This window comes from Heloderma suspectum, chromosome 10 (genome assembly GCF_057233095.1).
Source record: "Heloderma suspectum isolate Gila_16-S chromosome 10, 16-S_ref, whole genome shotgun sequence".
In the NCBI taxonomy this organism is placed as follows: Eukaryota; Metazoa; Chordata; class Lepidosauria; order Squamata; family Helodermatidae; genus Heloderma; species Heloderma suspectum.
This window is the reverse complement of record NC_139467.1, coordinates 8,138,089-8,159,788: the sequence shown is the minus strand read 5'-3', so window position 1 is coordinate 8,159,788 and position 21,700 is coordinate 8,138,089. Positions and strand designations below refer to the sequence as shown.

Below are 21,700 nucleotides of genomic sequence, written 5' to 3'. Positions count from 1 at the left end.
GGCAGTGAGAAGGGAGACTCACCGAGGGAGGGGGTCCATTGAGAGTGTCTTGCCCAAGGGTCCTCAAACCCTGGAACCGGTGCTCTCTGGGAACCAACCCAAAGTCTGGATTTGGAATTCTAGAACAGAGTGGGAAAGGAAATGTCATACTTTGTCATCCCGTATTTGTTTTGAATGGCCACAGCTGTTCAAAGAATTAATCTGGTCTGTGGATTGGGACCTGGCAAGTGTGATTGCTGGCCTTGACCAGTAAAATCCTACATGGCAAAGAAAGTCCCGTCCTGTGGATAAAGGAAGTTTGCATGACAATGCAGCTGGACAGGGTCTTCTCCATATTTGCCCCAAGGCTTCAGAATGCCCTGCCTAAACAGGTGTGGAAGAGCCCACACCTACTGGCATTCTTGAAGTACTGCAAGACCATTTGCTGGTGGAACCCTTGCTTAGTTTTTTTACTTTTGTCAAGTTTCTCATTCCCTGTTGCATTTTATGGGGTTAACATTGTATCTTGTGAATTTTTATTTTTAAAATATTGTTTTCAATTATATTATTATTGTTAGCTGCCAGTAATGTGGGAAAGGCAGGATGTAAATGACTAAAGAAAACATTCGGACATTAAAACAAATCTCATCTCAGCCATAAACAGTCTCTGGACATTCTTCACCAAGTCATTATGTCCCGACCTTTGTGTTCCAGTCTGTAAAATGGGAATGGTGGTGGCCTGCCTTACAAGGCCATTGTGAAGAGTAAGCTCAATAAAGACGGTCTTAACATTTTGCACACTAAAATCTTTTGCAACTGTGTATGTGATGACTAATACAGTCACAATGTTGGGAAAGGCGAGTGATTGCACAATAAGTCAGCAGTTCAGAAAGAAAAGGAAATAGGAGTGTTGTAAATTAAACATATATCATTTTTAGTTTATATCATTTACTTTTGAAGAGCACATCTGCATCCCAGCTGTCTGAGGGCATAATCTATTGGGACCTTCTCTGTCATTCCATAATTTGAGAAATTATTTAAGGATAACAGAAAGCAAGACTTATCAGCGGCAGTTCTCAGATTGTGTACATCTACCTGAGTCTTCTCTAGGCCATAATTGCCAAAAAAAACTTGGGGCAGGGAGAACCCCGTGTAAGGATCTTCTTTGTCATAACCCACATCCACTGACTGACAAAGGAATCGGAGAGCAATAAATCCATGTTAACTAGAGGGAACAGTGGAAAAGTGCAAACACAGTCACAATTTCAGGGCACTTATCCAAGCTTTGCATTCACTGAGATTAAACCCACTTCCAGATATATAGTGGCATTCGTCACACAGGAAGGTAACCCAAAGTATTTCTAAGGAAACTGGATTGAACCCTTTCCAGGGTCCAGCAGCCAGAACACAGAAATCCATATGGGAATGCCAAAGATAAGTTGAGCCTTGGATTTATAAGCCATCTTGAGCACCATTTTCTGGTGGAAAGGCAGGCCACAAATCAAAGAAATAAACCATATGTTTGAATAGCTGAAGGTATAAAAGAGCCAACTGGTATTAAAAAAAAACTCCTTGAGATAGCCTGTTGATTACAGTCAGCAGAATCAATCACCTTCTTTTGTAGTTCAGGCCAGGAACCCAATGTTTGCATTTGAATCACTAAGGGTGCAACCCTATGCATGTTTAGACAGAAAAAGAGTCCTACATCTCCCAGCATTCCCCAGCCAGGATGTAGTGATAGCCATCAATTTGGATAGCTTTAAAAGGGGGTTGGACAAATTTCTGGAGGAAAAGGCTATCAATGGCTACTAGTCTTGATGGCTATGTGCTACCTCCAGTACCAGAGGCAGTGAGCGTATGTACACCCATTGCTGGGGAACATGGATGGGAGGGTGCTGTTGCGCTGATGTCCTGCCTGTGGGTTCCTGGTCAACAGCTGGTTGGCCACAGTGTGAACAGAATGCTGGACTAGAAGGACCCTTGGTCTGATCCAGCAGGGCTCTTCATAAGTTCTTATGTCAGACTTCTTTTCTGTCTAAACATGCATAGGATTGAGCCTAAGTATCTTATATGAATAACTTGTTCTATTTCATTTGATCCATTTGTACCTTTAATGGCAACCTTCCCCAAGCTGGTGCACTCCTGATGCCTTGAACTACAACTCCCATCATTCCTGATCACTGGCCATGCAGGCTGGGGTGATGGGACTTGTAGTCCTACACATCTGGAGGGCACCAGGTTGGGGACAGCTGATCTAGGGTTAAAGATCTGTTTTGGCTTATACTCGATGGAAAAACTGGCAGCAGTGGATGGATATTTACCAATGCTGTTACTTTGAACTTTATTTCAGTACCATGTCAGATTTTATAATCTACATTTTATGTCATGGTGTTCTACTTGAATCGCTTTATCCGTTTTGATCGAAACATTCATAGTAGTTAATTTAATTGCCTGGGTAACTGGTTCTAATTTTAGGGAGGTCCAAACTTTTATGTCCATTTATTTGTACAATGCATTCACACAGAACTGGACCTTGCAATATATGTATAAGCTCTCATTTAAGTTTCTGCCAAGTTATGCTTTAACTGTTAAAGAAATCCCAAGTCTGCAGTCTTGCTTTGTGCATTTAACACACATCAATGAAACATGAGGACTCTAGTCATATCTATATCTATCTATCTCTGGAGAAGGCAAGACTGAAGACATTGTCCACAGTGGACAATGATTTGGTATACCCCTCTACTGCTATACTATTTTTCTACACGCAAGATCATTTGAAAGCATTAAAAAAATATGAGCCCCCACATACCTTCAGTATGAAGTTGTACAGCCAGAAATGCTGCCAATTGAGGGATAAACCACATGTTACATTTAAAAGCATGCTTAAGCTGGCTACTTTTATTTTGAAGAAAAAGCTGCCATGGGGTTTCACTTCAGAACATGCTCCCAATCTGGATCGGAGCTCCACACCAGTTTCCCTACCAAAAATCATCCCCCCCCTCCCCTGGTTTGCTATTTGCCCCTGAAGATGCAATTTGCAATAAACAGCACTTTGGGGTGTAAATAGCAGCTAGGCGGCAATGTTTGGCATGGGAGGGGCCTTGGCCCAGTAGTAGAGCACCTCCTTGGCATGCAGAAGGTCCCAGTTTCAATCCCCAGCATCTCCAGGTACGGTGGAAAAACTCCTGTCTGAAACCCTGGAGAGCCACAGCCAAGTCAATGTCGACAATACTGGGCTACGCAGACCAAGGGTCTTTCTCAGTATAAGGCAGCTTCTAATGTTCCTATGAACCTGGCGTAAGACCTATTCAGACTGGAAGCAAGTTCCAAATCGGGACCCCGAGGTAGCTTCTTCTTCAAAGCAGAAGTGGCCAGTTAAAGCACACCTTTTAGAATGCATGAATAACATAAGGTGTCATTTGTCCCTCCATCTACCACTTCATTCTGCCTGAGAGCCAATGTGGTGTAGTGGTTAGAGTGACAGACTTGGACTCAGGAGACCTGGGTTCTAGTTCCCACTCGGCTGTGAAGCTCACTGAGTGACTTTGCACCAGTCACTGACTCTCAGCCTAATCCACCTCACAGGGCTGTTGAGGATAAAACGGAAAAGATATGTAAAATGTGTATGCTGCCTTGGGCTCCTTGGAGGAAAGGTGGGATATAAATGTAACAAATAAATAAATAAAATAGTTTGTAGAATGGCCCTAACTGTAATGAAGGCATGAGCCCCAGCACCTGTCTGTCCTACTTGGCTGAGCCCTACCTGGCTGAGAGTGCATGACCTGAGTGAACACTGTTGCAGCTCTCAAAATGTTGCTGCCTGGTAAATATTTGGCTGGCTTCTGTTCCAAGACTTGGCGTTCTTTGGCGGCATCTAGAATAATTTGGCACCAGCACCTTTTGCAAATACCTGCTCAGAACGTCACTACGACAGTGCCATTGTTTACTTGGGCTGTTCTGAACCCCTGGGCAAATATGTACCCAAGCAGGAAATGGGGACCATATTTCACATCCAGTTGCTCCGAATGCTGTCAGATGCTATGGGAGGAAATCTCTCCCTGCTCAGAAACGTTGAATTGCAACATTTGTGGTTCCTTAAGTGCAGATAAGTACTTGGGGAAAGCAGCAAGATTAAAAGCCAAACCCCAACAGGACATAGTTTAAGACAGGGCTCAGCTCCGGGGCCTATTTTCAGTGATTAGAAGCAATACCAATATTTTTCAACATGTGCAGAGTGCACTTCTCTCAGAATTCAGTAACCACAAACGGCTCCCATTCCTTCTGGGATTATGAAAAATATACTTTTAGATTTTGGGACAGGGGTGGGGGACCCTTAGGCCAGTTTATGCCCCAGCACCTCTCTCTAATATAACCGCTGTGCTCACAATCATTAACACTCATTAGAAGTCACACTCAATTCATAATGGGAATAATCCAGTTTGGTCACTCTTTAATCCCTGCTGATTACAAGTTCACAAGAATGATTAAAGCGTGTTAAGGAGTAACTAATCCAAGTATGTGAATTTGTTGGCTAGTCTGTACAACCAGCAAAGGTTTTTGTAGGGTGTACCAGTTCAACAAAACTCCTTGAGCATAGAAAAACAGCATGTAGGGGTGATGAGTTCCCAAACAATCTGTTCTCCAACATACTAGTTTTATATCTGCAAGGAATCCCCCCCGCCTCCCCCACACACATATACCAATGGGGAAAGCATTCAAACATGCAGCCCTGCTAACATTCTGAAGTGGGACAGTCCAAGAACACCCTTATCATTTGATTCTGCTTATTGTATTAACTGTTTAGAATAAGAACGTAAAAAAGTAAGAGGAGCCATGCTGGATCAGACCAAGGGTCCATCTAGTCCAGCATTCTGTTCGCACAGTGGCCAACCAGCTGCCCATGGGAAACTCACAAGCAGGACATGAGTGCAACAGCGCCCTTCTACCCATGTTCCCCAGCAACTGATGCACATACTGCCTCTGATACTGGAGGTAGCATGTAGCCATCAGGACTAGTAGAGTAACAATTTCATGTTTCTGATGACTAAAAGGTTTTTTTGGAATGGTTAAAGTTTGCTGGTTTTAATAGTAACATTGAATAAAATACCTGCAGAAAAAAAATGTAAAGAAATATTTTGAGATTTGTTTTTAAAGCAGTACCCTTTCTGAGTTAATTCAAGGCCTTTGTTAATGGAAACCATTTAAGGTTTTTGTGTGTGGGCGGTCAGGGGAGGGTGGGAGAGGTGGAATTTGGAAGTGGGACAAGATTCAGAGAAATAGCCAAAGACCAGTTCTTAGATATATCCAAGAGTACATTGCAAGAGAAAAGTGGGGGATGGGAGAAGAAGGGTGGTAGCTAATTATGTTCTCCCACTTCCGACAGTGGAACAGGGAAGGGGGTGATTTCCCCCTCCCCCTGCAGCTCACTGCATGCCTTCAAAACCTACTCTGGAGGGTTGGGACTGGGGAACTCTCTGAATCAGATTTGGGGAGCTACAGAACTGCAGGGGAGAGGGGGAGAAAGTCCCATTGCACAAGCAGACTTCTGCTTGTGTAATGTTGGATTTCACCAGAAAGAAAAGAAAAAAGAAGGAGGACAGTGCATTTTAAGAACATATGTTGCAGTTACTGTGTTGGATCTAGATTTAGTCATACTAAATGTAGACCCATGCAAATCAATGGGACTAAAGCTAATCATGGCTAACTCAATTTGAGCTAGTCATATACGCGCCCTTTTTGAAGTATAGGGATATGTGGCTAGTCCATGGGCCCATTTCCTTATTGTCAGTAACAATAAGCCTCTCAGTGTGAAAAGCCAGTCCAGGCTGGACTGCAGTAATGCGCCGTATGTGGGGCTGCCTTTGGAGATAGTTCCGAAACTTCAGCTGGTGCAGAATGCGGCCGCCTGAGTATTGGTGGAAGACAAGGCAATCTGATCACATAATGCCTATACTGCACCAGATGTGCTGGTTACCAGTGTGTTTCCAAGCCCAATTAAACGGCTGTATTTGACTGTTAACGCCTTAAACATTTTGGGGCAAAGTTACTTGAAGGACTGCCTTCACCCATACCAGCCTGCCCGCACTTTGAGATCAGAAATATAGGCCCGTCTCATTTGCCCACCCATGACAGCAGTTAGGTGGGTGACGAGACGAGAGAGGGCTTTCTCTGCAATGGCCCCACACCTGTGGAACAAGTAGCCATCGGAGGTCCACCATGCTCCACCATTGCAGGCTTTTAAGAAGGCCTTGAAAACATATTATTTTACCTTGGCCTTCACTTGATATGACAGCTGTTGTTGCTGTTATTGCCATTGTTGTTGCTTTTGGTTTATTGTTGGTTTTTATTGTTATTGTTCCTTTGCTATTTTATTGTGTTTATGTTCTTATCACTTTTAATATTTTAACTGTTTTTATGTATTGTATTGCTCTAAGCCACTTTGGGAGGGCTTCTGCCCTGAAAGACAGTGAAGAAATATTTAAAATAAATAAATAAGGTAGTTAATGAGCTCTTTTTACAAACAATTGTATGTAGCTGTAGGGTGGCCAGGTGACCTCTTTAACAGATGACAGTCCTCTATTTAAGGGCTGGCCGGTCCAAGTCCAGTTTCAAGATAAACAACCATCAGAAGGAAGAGCCAGGCCTTGAGATTGCCCATCAACAGCACACTGAGCAGGAGTTACACAGCTCACTCCACAGCTCTTCCACAATATGGTCAGATGTACTGTATTTCTAATTAAATTATAATAATTACTTCTAAATGTGCATCTATGCATATAAATCAGCATCTGCAAATTTTATGCAAATGTGTGTCCTCTTTTCTCATCTTTTGTGGTGATGCATTTCCTCTTTTTTGGTGATGTTTAAGTAGCCATCCTAGCAGTCTGACACATCAGGGGTATGGTGGGGGGCAATGGGACACCTTACTTCCTTTCTAGCTGCCCTCCTTGCACTATCTGACACGCCCAGGAAGCTGTGAAGACGTGCTGCTGTTTTGTCCCAGCCTAACCCCAAGGCACCCCTGCACTCCTCAAGAATGTAATGAGCTCATTCAGCTTAGATCTTCAAGTGCCTCCGTCAATATTGACTGTCCTTTCCACCCCAGCCCCCACCTCCCATTCCCCTTCTTGCTTGCTTTCTTCTTGGAAAGCTCTTGGGGACAAGACGGTTCCTTGGATGGCGCCAGCGGTGAAAACAAGCTTGTTGACTTTTTCCCTCTCTGGCTGAGATTAAGGGTGCCCAGTTGTTTGAAGCTGGGTACATTTGGACAGGAAACAGCTCCCAAGATCGTTAGCAGGGGAAATATAGAAAGAGGGCAAATTTCTGTCTACCCCCGCTCCAATTCTCATGAAAGTCAATGTGGAGTGGGAGGCAGCCTTGGAGCTGGGTTCAAGTGCTACCTTTGCCTGGGATTCTTTGTGCATCCTGGGATACCTCATAATCTCTCCCAGCCTCAGTTCCCCTGTTGGTAAATGCACCTTCAAGGCTTGTGTTGAACTCACCATCACCACCACTGTCTATAGAAGAGGGGAAAATCTGGTGTGGGATGTTGCGGTAGAGATGCCACTTGGCACTCTGTTATATCAGGTAATATATCTGAAAAGACATGGGGTTGGATCCAGACTTCGTCATACTTAGAGTAGACCCATTGAAATCAATGGGACCTAAGTTGGGCACAACTAAGTTAAGTCCAAGAGGGTTGACTCTCAGTATGACAAAGTCTGGATCCAACGCAGCATATGCCAGACTCCAGCTAGAACTGGCTAGCAGGCTCCACCCCCTAATTCCACTCTAGCTGTACTCTTTGCCTGCCAGATTCTTCACTGCCACAGATTCTGCACTGATCATATCCAGAATGGAACAGATTTTTTTTTTTAAACCAGAGGATGGTAATGCTAGACTTTAGGGATTTTGGCCACACTTCCTGTCTCCCTAAAACTCTCAGAATATCCATCTCTAAATGACACTACAAATTATGGTTGGCAACTTTTACCTGTCCCTACAACTCTGAAAGGAGGTCAGATCAGTCAGTCCTAAAGGAAATTAACCCTGACTGCTCATTGGAAGGACAGATACTGAAGCTGAAGCTCAAATATTTTGGCCACCTAATGAGAAAAGTCACTGGAAAAGACCCTGATGCTGGGAAAGCAAAAGAAGGGGACGGCAGAGGATGAGATGGCTAGATAGCATCAGCGATGCAATGAATATGGACTTGAGCACACTCCGGGAGACAGCGCAGGAAAAGGAAGGCCTGGCGTGCTATGGTCCATAGGATCACGAAGAGTCGGACACGACTGAACGACTGAACAACAGCTCTGAAAGCAGCTTGTTGACTGCCAGTCATGCTAACATGATTTATTTTAGCTGCTGTGATTTGATATATTGTGTTTTATTTGCTGTTCTGTTTTACTTTTGTAGTATTTTTATGCCTGATTATTTTTAATTCGTATTGTGAGCCAATCCAAGAGCAAAACGGATGCACTGGAACGACAGACCCAGAACTTTGTTTATTAATTTATCCATTTATATATAAGTACATATATACATACATTTGTTTATTTCAAATACGTTTATATCACCCTCCAATAAAAATCCCCAGAGCAGGGTAATGATATTGCTATGCTGTGAAGAGCTTCATCCGACAAGCAAAGGGCTGGATGCACCCGATCTCAGAAGCTAAGCAGGGTCAGCCCTGGTTAGTACCTGGATGGGAGACCGCCTGGGAATCAGGCTTCCTGCATTGAGCAGGGGTTGGACTCAATGGTCTTGTAGGCCCCTTCCAACCCTATGATTCTATGAGATCTATGATGCGCCTCTCTGCAGAGCAATTGGAAACCTGACTTTGAATGGATGATGCTGACAATTTGGATTCACAAAGGCATGGGAAGCAATTAATTATCTGATGAAGGCATCTTAGCAGCTTGCAGCCTTTCTCCCCTGCCCCCCCCCCCAATTATTTGAAATACAGGCCCTATTCCCTTCTTATGCTGGAGGAGAGAACTGACCAGGCTGTAAAGCACATGTCTGTCTTCCAAAGAAGCCATTAAATCTGTGGGGAAGGCCTGTCTCATTGTCCCACACCAATGGATGGAAGTACATGAAATGGTGACATGAGACAGGGCCTTCTCTGTGGTAGCCCCTGGACTTTGTTATGCCCTCCCCCAAGAGATACACCTGCCACCAACTTTAGGAACATTGCAAGGCCAAGCTAAGACTCATTTGTTTTCCTGGGCATTTGCAAGTGGTTACTTGCTCTTGTGTGTCCTTTGAAGACTGTCTGACAAGAAATCTCTTTAGGCAGTGAGTTGTATTATCTTCTTTATTCCTGAAACATTTCTTCTAATCTCCTGTTCTTTCTGAACTCCTTCTCTACTTCCTGGTTCCTTTTACTTTCTGTATTCCCTACAGAGATTGCTGGGAACTGTAATACTGCAGAAGCAGTACTGTACTACGCTACAGTTACTGCAGCAATGAGCAGGGCTGGATCTACTGTTTGTTTTCTCTGCTGCTGATCTATTAGTTTTGTTAGAGGCCTATGTCTTGTATATTACTGTTGGCTGTTTTTAATACTTTTCAGCCTTTTTACATGAGCCATTTATTGTGCGCTTGTGATTCTTCATTCACAGTAGTTTGCAGGTGCTTTACATGACATTGTCATCCTCCAGGACCATTCCCATTCTTTGCAACCATTTTAGCATGTGTGTGTTTTTATCAGGAAAAGTTTGGTATAACTGGGAAAGGCAGAATGAAAGCCTAGTGTAGTTGCGCAATTTTGCTATACCACAGCGCCACCTAGAGGTTATGTAATGGAACACATAGAAAGGCAGAAAAGGAAAACCCCCAAGAAAAAACATGTGTAGGGGATCGGATTTTTATCCCACAAAAATTCTGGAAGCAGAAGCCTTGGTAAAGTGGTGGGTTCAAAGCCTCATGTAGAAAAGCCCTTTGTTACCTACCTTGTGATCTTTATAAAGGGCAGGGTATAAACAGAACTAAATCAATAAAATCAACAAACAAACCTAGACACAATTCATTGAAGAGGTTTGCACTTTTAAAAGTACCACAATTTTGAAAGGAAAAATTTAATCTCATGCTTTACTCTCCTGTTTAAGATCACTCCCCCCACCACCAAACTTCACTTAGGCTGGATCATGCCCACTTTTCCTTACCTGGAAACATTTCCCCTAGCAGCAAGATGTTCCAGGGCCTATGTTATGGGGTTTGAAGGAGAAACCACTTGTGCCTTTGTTAACACTTGTTTCATTTACAAGCTGAGGAGCTATTAAAAGCAAGCAGACATTAAAAAAAGCAGGCAGCAAAACTGCCATTCTTGCATCAGAGTCCACAAAACAGTGTGGACGCCCCAACTCCTGCAGCCCTCATGCTGTGTCCAGCTAAAAATTCTCTGCTTTCTTGACTTACGTTTCTGTCCATTTGCTCGAACTCTCCTGGGTGCAAGGCTGGAGAGAGGGGATACTTCCAGACAGAGATCTCCTAACACTAGTGAATAGAAGGCATTGTGCAGCTGTGCTGTCTTTTTCTCCATGACAGATTATCTGTGTTAAGGAAAAAGATGGGGAAAGTGGTAAGAAAATCTGGGAGGGGCACGAGTTGAAAAATCATTGTCTGGACCCCCTGTAAATTTCCATGAAATGAGGCTTGGAACAAAAGCACCCAGAGTCTCCCAGAACATTAAGGAGAACCTCCCCCATCAGGAAGGAATATTAACAATCTTATCAAGTCTCTGACCAATAACTAATTTGTCAAGTGAAACCACAGCAACAAGCCCTTTCTTGCTAATCAAAGCAGCAAAATTCATAATAGAATCAAGATACTAGTGATTTTTCTGTTCATATTTTTCAATTATTATTTGGGTGTAAAATATTTTTCCCTTTGCTGGAAGTTTTTAAGAGGTGGGTCAATTCTGTACACTGCAAGGAAGGAAGGAAGGAAGGAAGGAAGGACGGACAAAAGGGTAGATGAAAATATTGTACCTAGTTAGTATACAACATAATGGTATTGATGCAGAGCCCTGCTTTTGTGATATGGATTGAATTTTTATAAATGCATGTGCAAGTTTGTGGCTGGAGGGAAGGGGTTCAGGACAGGGAGAGAATCTCCTTCCATTCCCAGGAAACTGGTTTCAGCATTAGCTTCCACCCCACAAATGCTTTTCTCTGCATAATAGTCCCAATGACCCTTTGGGGCTGCACTCACTTGGTAATATAAATGTTAGCCTCTGAATCAGGCAAACATGTGAGCTAACGTATGATCCCAGTGGATGGGAAAAGTGCTATTTCAAATTGCGGGACTTGCTTCTAGCTGTGACTATGATCTCATAAGGCCAAACAAGACATGACAAGATCTCCGATTAGGATCCACCATGATGGTTGCTGGCATCCCCCCCCAACTTAAATAGCACTGCATGGAAATGCCTTGAAGACCTGTGAGGGGGTGCTTTCCTCCCCCAACCCTCTAAATCCCTTCCTCCCTTCCAGCTGCTGTTGGCTTCATGGGAGCAAAACAACTCCAAATGGGTATAGAATCTGTCTGACAACAATTCCTCTCTGTGTTGTTGTTTTTACTGCCTGCTCATATAGCCTTTTTCTGGTAAGATCTTAGGGCAGCCTCCTGGCATAACACAGCCACCCTACACCTGATCTTCACCAGCCCATAGTTATCCCACAGAGAGTAGGTTAATATTCAGGGGTTAGCTATTCATTTTCTCCTCAGCTTTCTCCTAATCCTTCCGAAACACCACCCAAACAGCAGACCTTCTCCCTCACTGACAACCACAGACTAACTCCAACTGTCCTTCCCCAACCGCTCTTTCCTACCTAGCTAGAATCCCCAGCCAATCAGAACTGAATTTACCTCATCCAGCCCCACCTAACAATATTCAAAGTGACGGTCTCTCCGCCCCCTTCAGAACGTCGCTCGGCATCTACTACGCAGGCCTTTAACAGTAACAAAACAAGGCCTCAGGCCTACACAGAGACACCGTAGCCTCACAGAGGCCATGCAGAGTACATTACATGAAACCAACAATTATATACAGGGATTTCTTCACACTCCCTAAGACCCTCTGCAAGGAGGTGTTTTGATTTAGAGTTGTTTTCCGCAAAAAACAACTGTTTTATCTGTTGCCAGTATTTTGATTTGAAGATTGTCCCTAAAATCCTCCAGTTAATTCCTGTGGCCAGTCAGAATTAACCAATGCATTTGAATAGCCATTTTGTGTTCTTTTTAGTATGTCCCTTTTCGAATCAGATTGAAATGGTGGGATGAAGTATCATGGCACCATGAGGTCAATCCTCTCGTCTGAACAAAGCAAAAGGGATGCCTGCTGGCCCCAACATTATTTAATATATACCTGAATGGCATGGTAAATGCCCTGTCTGGTCCACAGTTCTTCCCACCATCTCTGGGGCACCGTCTGGTTTCTGTATTATTACATGCAGATAATGCTGTCATCCTGTTTTACACCTCGATAGGGATGAGATGATTTCTGGTGGCTCTTACCAAGTTTTGCCAGCAAGAAATGTTGACTGTGAACTATAGGAAAGCCAAGGGTATGAAATTCGGTAGATCTAGAAAGATCCATCGATGGTCGCTGGATGGCCATAACCTAGAGTCAGTAACTAAATATAAATATCTTGGAATCATTTTTTCAAAAGCTGGCAAATGGGATAGGCATATAAAAGGGGCAGCAGAGAAAGCTAAGATTACAAGCGGGGCAATCCTAAGCTTTCCAGCTGGGAGGGGAGGGCACTTAATTTCCCCACTTTGGGAACTTTATCATTATCAACTATTGCCACAAATGCTTTATGGGGCTGCGCTATGGGCAAATTCAAACCTGGCTGAGCTGGAATCCGTTCAACATGGGCTTTTAACAAGAGCTCTAAATGTAGCAAGAAGCACCCCAATGGCCGTAATAAGAACTGAAACAGGGGTCTTACCCATCTTGGGTAATGAATGCAGCGGCTCGTCTCTGGCTCAGATTGATTTTCCAGCTAACCTCACCATTGCTTCAGTCTGCTTTTGAAGAAATGAACCATGTGGCTGGGTCATGGTCAGATACAATGAGAGCATGTGACCCAGATTAGTTTTTCATATGAATTCCTTTTATCAAAGGGTATGATGTGGCCAAATTGCTCATAAAGCACAGGATAGCAGATACATCATGGCAAATGGACATAGCCAAGGTGGCTAATTGTAGTTCAAATGAATTACATGCAAGGTTGCCAGCTACATTCAACCAGGCGGCACAATATCTGGCACACCCAAGTCCCTATTCATTACGGGTTCTTATGACAAAATGCCGACTGAATAGTATTCCCTTGAAGGAAGTAGAGGGAAGACTTCATAATGTACCCAGGCCATGTCGGCTATGTCCGTTCGGTTGCAAGACAATAGAAGACCGAATTCACTTTCTGCTAGAGTGTGCTAAATATGATAACTTGAGATTCAAATATATTTTTCTTTTCCTAAAGAAAAAGAGGTTGGAAACATCAAGGGATAAGGTGCTTATGTTATTAAAGGGATCAGATTATTATGTTGCTTTTAGAACACCAAAATATATTAATTCTGCTCTAAAAGTGTGACAGGGGGCTTTGAATTCAAACTCCCCAATTTTGCTTAGTTCAAGGTAAGACAAGCCAAAATGGTTTGGTCATAGGTTTTAAATATTAAATTTAAGGGTTGTTGAATTTCTGGAGGTAACCAGTGGCTGTATTTTAATTAGATACGTTTTAGCTGTATGGCCTGGTTCACTGTTTTGCAAATGACTGGTTGTCAATGCAATAAAATTGGATTGATTGATTGATTGATTGAACAAAGCAAAATGGCAGCTGGGGGAGAAACAGGGAGCCTGTACGTGACTTGAAATTTCAATACAATTTACTTCTGAGAAATTTTATTTCATATTGCAGCCCAATCCTAGTCATGTTTACTCAGAAATAAGGCCTACTGAGTCCAGGAGGTCCTAGTAAGTATGTTGTCAGGGGGCCCTAGCCAGCCTCTCTCAGTCTACTCCAGTAGCCAACTCCAGACACAGACAAAGGATTCTTTTCAAGGCTTTATTCCTTTTACAACTTAATAACTCTATTACCAGCAACTAAGCTATGAACAGCAAAGTTACCTATGCCCCAGGTTGGACACAGTTGGTCCCCGTTTGAACAAGAATCACTTGCAGACCCTGTACTTATGGACTAGGGAGAGTCCCTCCCCTTTTCCCTTGGGTCCTCTGGACACGACCGTTGCTTGCGCGCCAAACAGGTGCTACGCATCCAGCCAGCCCTCTTTCACTCCCAGGACCGCTATCTATGTCTGGAATGCCGGCAGGAGGAATCTCTGCCAGCTGCAGGGCCTGGGAGGGAAGAGCGTGCTCCTCTCCCACGGACGGCTGTTCCTCCTCAGAATCAGAACTGCTCTGAGGTTCTATGGGCTCAGTGTCCACCCTAACATATGTTTTGGATTGCAGCTTTGAAGCGCAATCAGTTCCACCTCAGGAAAAAAGGTGGCCAAAAAGGTAACTCATCTACCCAAAGTGATCTCTATCAGGAAAAGCTTCACCTGTTGTATTTCTGCATCTTGTACAGCTATTAAACTTTAATAATTAAAGGAACAGGAGGTGCACCAGGAAAAGCAATAGTATATTATTATTAAATTTATTAATCGCCCATCTGGCTGGTCACCCAGCCATTCTGGGCTATGTACAACATACAATAAAACAGTTTAAAACAATAAAATTCTACAATAAAAACATTTTCTAAAATACCCTAACCCACCCCAAATGCCTGCCTGAACAACCACGTTTTTAATGCACGACGGAAGCTCATTAAAGAGGGGGCATGACGGAGTTCCCTAGGGAGGGAGTTCCACAGAGTGGGGGCCACCACAGAAAAGGCCCTCTCCCTCATCCGCACCAGTCTAGCTGTCCTGGCTGATGGGACAGAGAGAAGGCCATCCGAGGCTGATCTTGTTAAGCGGCCTGTCTGGTGCTGCTGGAGGCGCTCCTTAAGATAGGCTGGGCTGAAACCATTTAGGGTTTTAAAGGTCAAAACCAACACCTTGAATTTGGCCCGGAAAACAACTGGTAACCAGTGCAACTCCTTCAGCACTGGAGTGATGTGATCTCGCCAGCGGCTGCCTTTAATCAGGCGAGCCGCCGCGTTCTGTACCAGCTGCAGTTTCCGAACCGTCTTCAAGGGTAACCCCACGTAGAGCGCATTACAGTAGTCTAAACGAGAGGAGACCAGGGCATGTACTACCGATGGGAGCAGATGGTCAGGAAGGAAGGGGCGCAGCCGCCGTATCAGATGGAGTTGATACAGCGCTGTCTGGCTCACAGCTGACACCTGAGCCTCCATGGACAGCTGGGAGTCCAAAATGACCCCCAGGCTGCAGACCTGGTCTTTCAAGGGTAGCTGTACCCCATTCAACACCAGGTCAACATCCTCCAGCCTCCTCTTGTCTCCCACCAAAAGTACCTCGTTCTTGTCAGGGTTCAGCTTCAGCTTATTCCTCCCCATCCAGCCACTCACCGTCTCCAGACATTTGGACAGGGATTCTACGGCCAACCTTGGTGAAGATTTGAATGAGAGGTAGAGCTGCGTGTCATCCGCATATTGATGACACTGCACCCCAAACCTCCTGATGATAGCCCCCAGCGGCTTCACATAGATGTTAAATAGCATCGGGGAGAGGATGGAACCCTGTGGCACCCCACAAGTAAGTGGCCACGGGTCCGAAACCTCCTCTCCCAGTGCTACCCTCTGGTACCTGCCGGAGAGGAAGGACCGGAACCAATGCAATACGGTGTCTCCAATGCCCAACCCCTCCAGGCGGTCTAGGAGGATACCGTGGTCAACGGTATCAAAAGCCGCTGAGAGGTCAAGGAGAACAAGGAAGGAGCATTCACCCCTATCCAGAGCCCTCCTCATATCATCCACCAAGGCGACCAAGGCCATTTCTGTCCCATGCCCAAGCCTGAAGCCCGACTGAAATGGGTCTAGATCATCGGTTTCTTCCAAGTGTGCCTCCAACTGCACCGCCACCACCCGCTCAATCACCTTGCCCAAAAATGGCAGATTTGAGACTGGGCGAAAGTTGTTCAGAACTTGAGGATCCAAGGAGGGCTTCTTTAAGAGTGGTCTTATCACTGCCTCCTTGAGGGCTGATGGCATCACTCCCTCCTCAAGGGAGGCGTTCACCACCACCCTGATCCCCTCACCAGTCTCTCTCTGCAGCCCATAATGAGCCAAGATGGGCAAGGATCAAGTAAGCAGGTGGTCGGCCGTACAGATGAAAGCACCTTGTCCACTTCATCAGGAGGAGGAAGCTGGAACCGATCCCACAAAACTGGTTTGCCACAGGCCGCCTCTTGCTCACTAACTGTATCCATAGCGTGCAGAGTAACACACCTAATCTGATCAATTTTATCTGCAAAGTGCCTTGCCAAGGCCTCATAGGAGGCCTTAGAATGCTCCAGTGGTTCCGGAGCCACAGGACCGACCAGGCTCCGGACCACTTGGAACAGCCTCCTGGGACAGCACTCTGCAGACGCGATAGAGGCAGCATAATATTCCTTTTTTGCTGCCTTCACCGCCACGTGATAGGCTGAAGATACAGCTCTAGCCCGTGTCTGATCGTCTTTGGAGCGAGACTTCCGCCACCGGCGCTCTAGCCGTCTCACCTCCTGTTTCAGAGCTCGTAACCGCGGATTGAACCATGGTGCAGTCCGAGCCCTGTTCAAGGGGAGAGGGCATTTCGGAGCCACCCGATCTAATGCCCCAGTGATTGCGGCATTCCAGCCACCCACCAGGGTCTCGACCGAGTGGCCATTGGCATGACCCAGAGAATCCCCAAGCGCGTTCAGGAATCCATTCGGATCCATAAGACGCCTGGGGCAGACCATTTTAATGGGTCCTCCACCCCTGCGGAGGGGTTGTGGAACCAAGAAGTCCAATGTCACCAGATAGTGATCTGACCATGACAAGGGGGTGGTGGATATACCCCCGACTTCCAGATCACTCCCCGCTTCTCCAGAAACAAACACAAGGTCTAGTGCATGACCAGCTACATGGGTGGGCCCAGTTAGAATATGGTGCAGCTCCCAGGAGGCCATGGTCTTCATGAAGTCCCGAGGTGCTCCTGTGAGGATGGCCTCCAAATGTACGTTGAAGTCCCCCAACACCAATAAGTTAGGGGACTGTACACGCACATCAGAGACCACCTCAAGCACCTCGGCCAGGGAGTCAGTCATGCAGCGGGGTGCATGACTGACGAGCAGAATCCCCAGACTGCCCTTCGGGCCCAACCTCCAGTACATGCACTCAGCAACCTTGGTCTCCCGGAGAGGGGGTCTGGTGAAGACCAAGGACTCTCGGTAGATAACAACCACTCCCCCTTCCCGATCCCCAGCCCTCGGCTGCTGTGCATACGAAAATCCGGCTGGACACATGGCTACAAGGGTTGGAGCAGCAGCCTCGGCTAGCCAGGTCTCCATAATACATGCCAGGTCTGCACCCTCATCCAGGATCATGTCATGGATGAGGGAGGTTTTCTGGGTAACAGACCTGGCATTGCAGAGCAGCAAACGAAGGCTAGAAGATGGGGTCACACCTCCCCCAACCATCCTTTGGCTCTGGACAGGCCCGGAGCAGGGGACAGATATTACACATCTCTCCCTTGTTCCCCTTAGCTGGCATGGCCTGCCCCTAGCGCTCCGCCAGCGCCTGCCGCCCAGCCTCGATATGTTCTGGCCCCCAACACTCCCCCCACTGCCTCCATCAGGTGGACACATGCCCCCTCGCTCCCACCTATCAGGCAGGATACCCACCCCTAAAAACACAACAAAATCCCCCAGAAAAACAAAACAAAACAACAAAAAGCAATTAAAAATCCCCTTAAAAATAATGCCAGGCAGGAATCCACAGGGAAGGTGTGGCGGCGGCAGCACAGCAGCAGCCCCACATCTTCCCCGGTGGTGGTGGTGGTGGTGGTAGCTTCTCCTGCAGGCCCTGGCTCTCCCAGGCCACCTCAGCCAGCCAGCTTATGTAGCCCCTCCAGGAAGGGGCAGGTGGAGCAGCACAGCTGGCTCGGCACCTGGGGGCCTGGTCCTGCAGGGACTGGCAGTCTGTCAGGCAGAAGTCTACAGGGAAGGCCTGGTAGTAGTGGTGGCGGCAGCAGCAGCAGCAGGCCCAGCAGCAGCAGCAGGCCCAGCAGCATAGTATCCCCCGACCCACCCAAAGACTCCTGGAAGATAGGTCATAGTGTGGGGAGATTAAAGGCAAAGATCCCTGAGCTTTATGTTCTGCTTTTGGAAAGAAGCTACAGCCAGTAGTGCAGTGGAGCCAGGCCTCGCAGGGTCAAAACACCAGGACTTTTGATTAGCAGGAACAATGACATCACCTGTCACCCCTCTCAGACTTCCCTGTTCCCTCTGAGCTTAGCTGCAATCCGTAGCTGGGGGGAAATGGATTTTTCCAGCAACAGTACATACAGTAGCTGTGAGCTATCCCTGTTGTAATGCCAAGTATTTTGGGAGGCTTGGTCTTGAATGGGCAGTTAAGACCCATTAGGCTGAATGTACACATAGCAGTTATACCATTATCATAACTATTGGTTCACATGGCACCAATGGGCACCAATAGTTATGATAATGGTATGATAACGGTATAGCTGCTATGTGCAGATTCAGCCTTAGACTTACAAAAGGCCTGTTTCTGGTGGAGATGAAAACTGCTAGAACCGATTTGTTGATATGGATCAACACAGCTACTTGTATTCTTGGACTCTCTTTGGGGATATGGCTGAGGGGTCTGTCATGAAGAGTGTCTGCACTTCAAAATGTACCACTACACCACAGGCTGAAACATGAAGTTTGGCAAGAGCAAGGAGTGTCCAGTCTTATGCATTTTGGAACAGCCCACATAGTGTGAGGGTGGCCTGGATGGGGACTAGTCTTGTGCCATCTCTCATTAGATCCAAACCTTCCATCTCAAGCACTTTTGTAGAACCAGACACACTTGGTGCCACAAGGGCCAGTGCAAGCATAATGGGAAAGAAATTAGTTTCTAACAGGGATGGCTGGAGGTACTTTGCTGCCTGAGGCAAAGGACAAGATGGTGCTCCCTCCCATTTTAATCTTGAGAAGTTCACTGTTGGCCCCAGGTCTAGGAGGGCCCTTGGGCAAGACACCCTCAATGGTCTGCCTCCCTCAGTGAGTCTACCTTCTCACCACTATTGTCACCAGCTGCTCTTGGTCCTTATCCTCTTTCTCATCATTGCTGCCATTTGCTTGGTTGTCAGGAGAGAGCAAGAGAGCAAGTTGGCAGTGGCATCTCCCGCTCTTCCTTCCTTCTCACCACCACTGTTGTCTGGGCCAGAGCGAGAGGCAAGAGAACAAGTAGGATGCAATGACAAAGAGGAGGAGCAAATACAGTGGGCTCTTGTTAGTAGGCCTGTGCTGGGATGTGGGCCCTTGGCAGGGGTCCAACCATCCCTACCTTTGACACCGCCCCTGCAGAAGTTGACCAGACTGGCAGTTGATTTTTACAACAATGCTGGCAATGGGACAGTGTCTTCTACTGCATCTGGCGGCAGCAGTTAGGCCACAGAGTACGCATAGTTCTGTCCTCCAACATGTCACTGCTCTTCTCTGCCCAGCCCCTGCCCCGCCAGTATCTGCTGCCTCATTCTGCCTCATGATAGGGCCAGCCCTGGTTTCCAGAGATGCCAATCTGTTCCACAAGTGCCAGATCAAAGGAGTGAGGTCTACATGGTACAACTGCTTTTTCAAAAGCATACAGTGTTAATTCTTGGCTGCCTGGCAATCACTTTTTGATTCATCCTTCTGGAACGCTGTTGCTCGGGTGCCTGTTCCACAACAGCATTGTTTGTCTAGCGACTGGAGTGCTGTGCTACCATCTCTGCCAGCTGGCTCCAGTGAGTGGATTGAGTCTGCCACGTTTGCTGGCCTGGAGCCTATCATTTGGAGGAGGAGGAGGTCCGTCATTGGATTTTGCAATGGTTTCCTGTAGGAGAGATCAAACGTCTCCTTTAAAGAGGAGGATAGGGCTGGTTCCCCCATGGACATTTTCTTCCATTATTTATTTAAAAGGTGTATATGCCACTTTTCTGCCCTAGCAAGGACCCACACAGCAGCGTACACTTAAAATTACAAAGTATACAACCAATACAGTAAAAACCCGAGGGCATGGGGGAGAGCATCTGGGGTGGGGATGGGGGGAGCAGCCCTGATTGTTTCTTGGTGTACATTTATTTATTTATTTATTTATTTATTTACTTATTTATTTATTTGCAGAATGCCATCCATCTACATTGCACATGGTGCTTTACAAAGAAAAGGTCTGACAGGTCCTTGCTCCAAGGGACTTCCAATCTAAAAATAGACACAGAGAAACAACAGATGAAGATTGGGGGTGGGGGGAAAGAGAAATGGGAGCAGAGGTAAACAGAAGAATATGGAATTATTTCAATTAAAGGTCCTTTGGCTTAGTTACAATAGGGCATTGGTTATTCCAAAGGTATTTGCATCAACATTGTGAACCTCAAAACAAACTGTGGAGGAAGATCCATAGTTTTGTTTGTGGGGTGTGTGTGTGTTTGCTTTTGTTTTGCTTTGCTTTTGTTAATTAGCAAACTTTCATGGGGTTCCTTTGAACATTTGGGATGTGGTCACCCAAGGGAGATCCAGCCTTCCCCAACCAGGTGCCCCCCAGAGGTGTTTGACTACAACCCCCATTATCCCCAGACAGCATGGGAGTTGTAGTCCAACACATCTGGAGAACACCCAGTTCTGGTATAGGGTGGCTGTGTGCACTCTTTTACAGAGGACAGTCCTCTGTTTGAAGGGCTGCTAGAGGACTGTCCTTTACTTGAAGGCATCCTCTCTAACCAGTCTAATTCTCATTGTTGTTGTTCAGTCGTGTCCGACTCTTCGTGACCCCATGGACCATAGCATGCCAGGCCTTCCTGTCCTGCACTCTCTCCCGGAGTGTGCTCAAGTCCATATTCATTGCATCGGTGATGCTATCTAGCCATTTCATCCTCTGCTGTCCCCTTAGACAAGGATAAAAAGAAAGAACTGTAAGAACTGTTGCCCATCAACAGTTAGCACCTGAGGAACAGACTGACCAGGTCACATGTTCACAGTCTTCCTCGCCCATCTAATACCTAAACATTTTATACCAGCTACTAGGAGGTTTCAAAATATTCTAAGAGAATTGGTGGCAGCGGAAAAGGGTCAGCTTGTGGAACTCTTGAGTTTTAGTGGTAGAGTTCCTTAGGCTCAGAAAGAAAAGCATATGCTATAAATAAAAAAACCCATAGGTGGGATTGCCCACTGAAGGAGCAGTTTCCCCATAGATGCTGGCAGTGCTGGGGAGAGGAAACCCCCCATAACCTCTAAGTCAGAATACCCCCTAAATGTAACAATACTGCAGCACAGAGGAGCTTCAGTTGGCCTCAGAAAGCTGGGCCACCTCTTTCAGGAATGGAGTGTGTCCAGCCTGCCTCCCGTTTTATGAGTACCCAGTGCTAACTCCATTTTATGAGTACCCAGTGCTAACTCATTTGAAGACCTGATTTGGGGTCAGGGTTTTGTATGTAACAGAGCAGCTCCCTTGCTGCAATCCTTCCAATGACCCGGGTAGGCAAAGCCTCAGGGAGATGGCTGGGCTGGGTGAATATGCCT

General features: G+C 46.1%; 1 protein-coding gene across 3 annotated transcripts in view; it reads right to left on the bottom strand.

The window, feature by feature from the left end:
* NOP53 (NOP53 ribosome biogenesis factor) overlaps positions 1-21,700 on the bottom strand; it is a 91,641-nt gene that overhangs the window by 19,500 nt on the left and 50,441 nt on the right. For 2 of the 3 annotated variants that reach the window (XR_014785008.1, XR_014785009.1), the window contains one exon: positions 23-10,535. Coding sequence is in view for 1 of the 3 variants with exons in the window: in XM_084814930.1 (XP_084671056.1) it covers positions 20,299-20,386 (88 nt within the window). In the remaining 2 variants the exon portion in view is untranslated. Of the gene's footprint in view, positions 1-22; positions 10,536-20,290; positions 20,387-21,700 lie in introns of those variants that run through there. The other variant, XM_084814930.1, reaches the window with a different exon arrangement.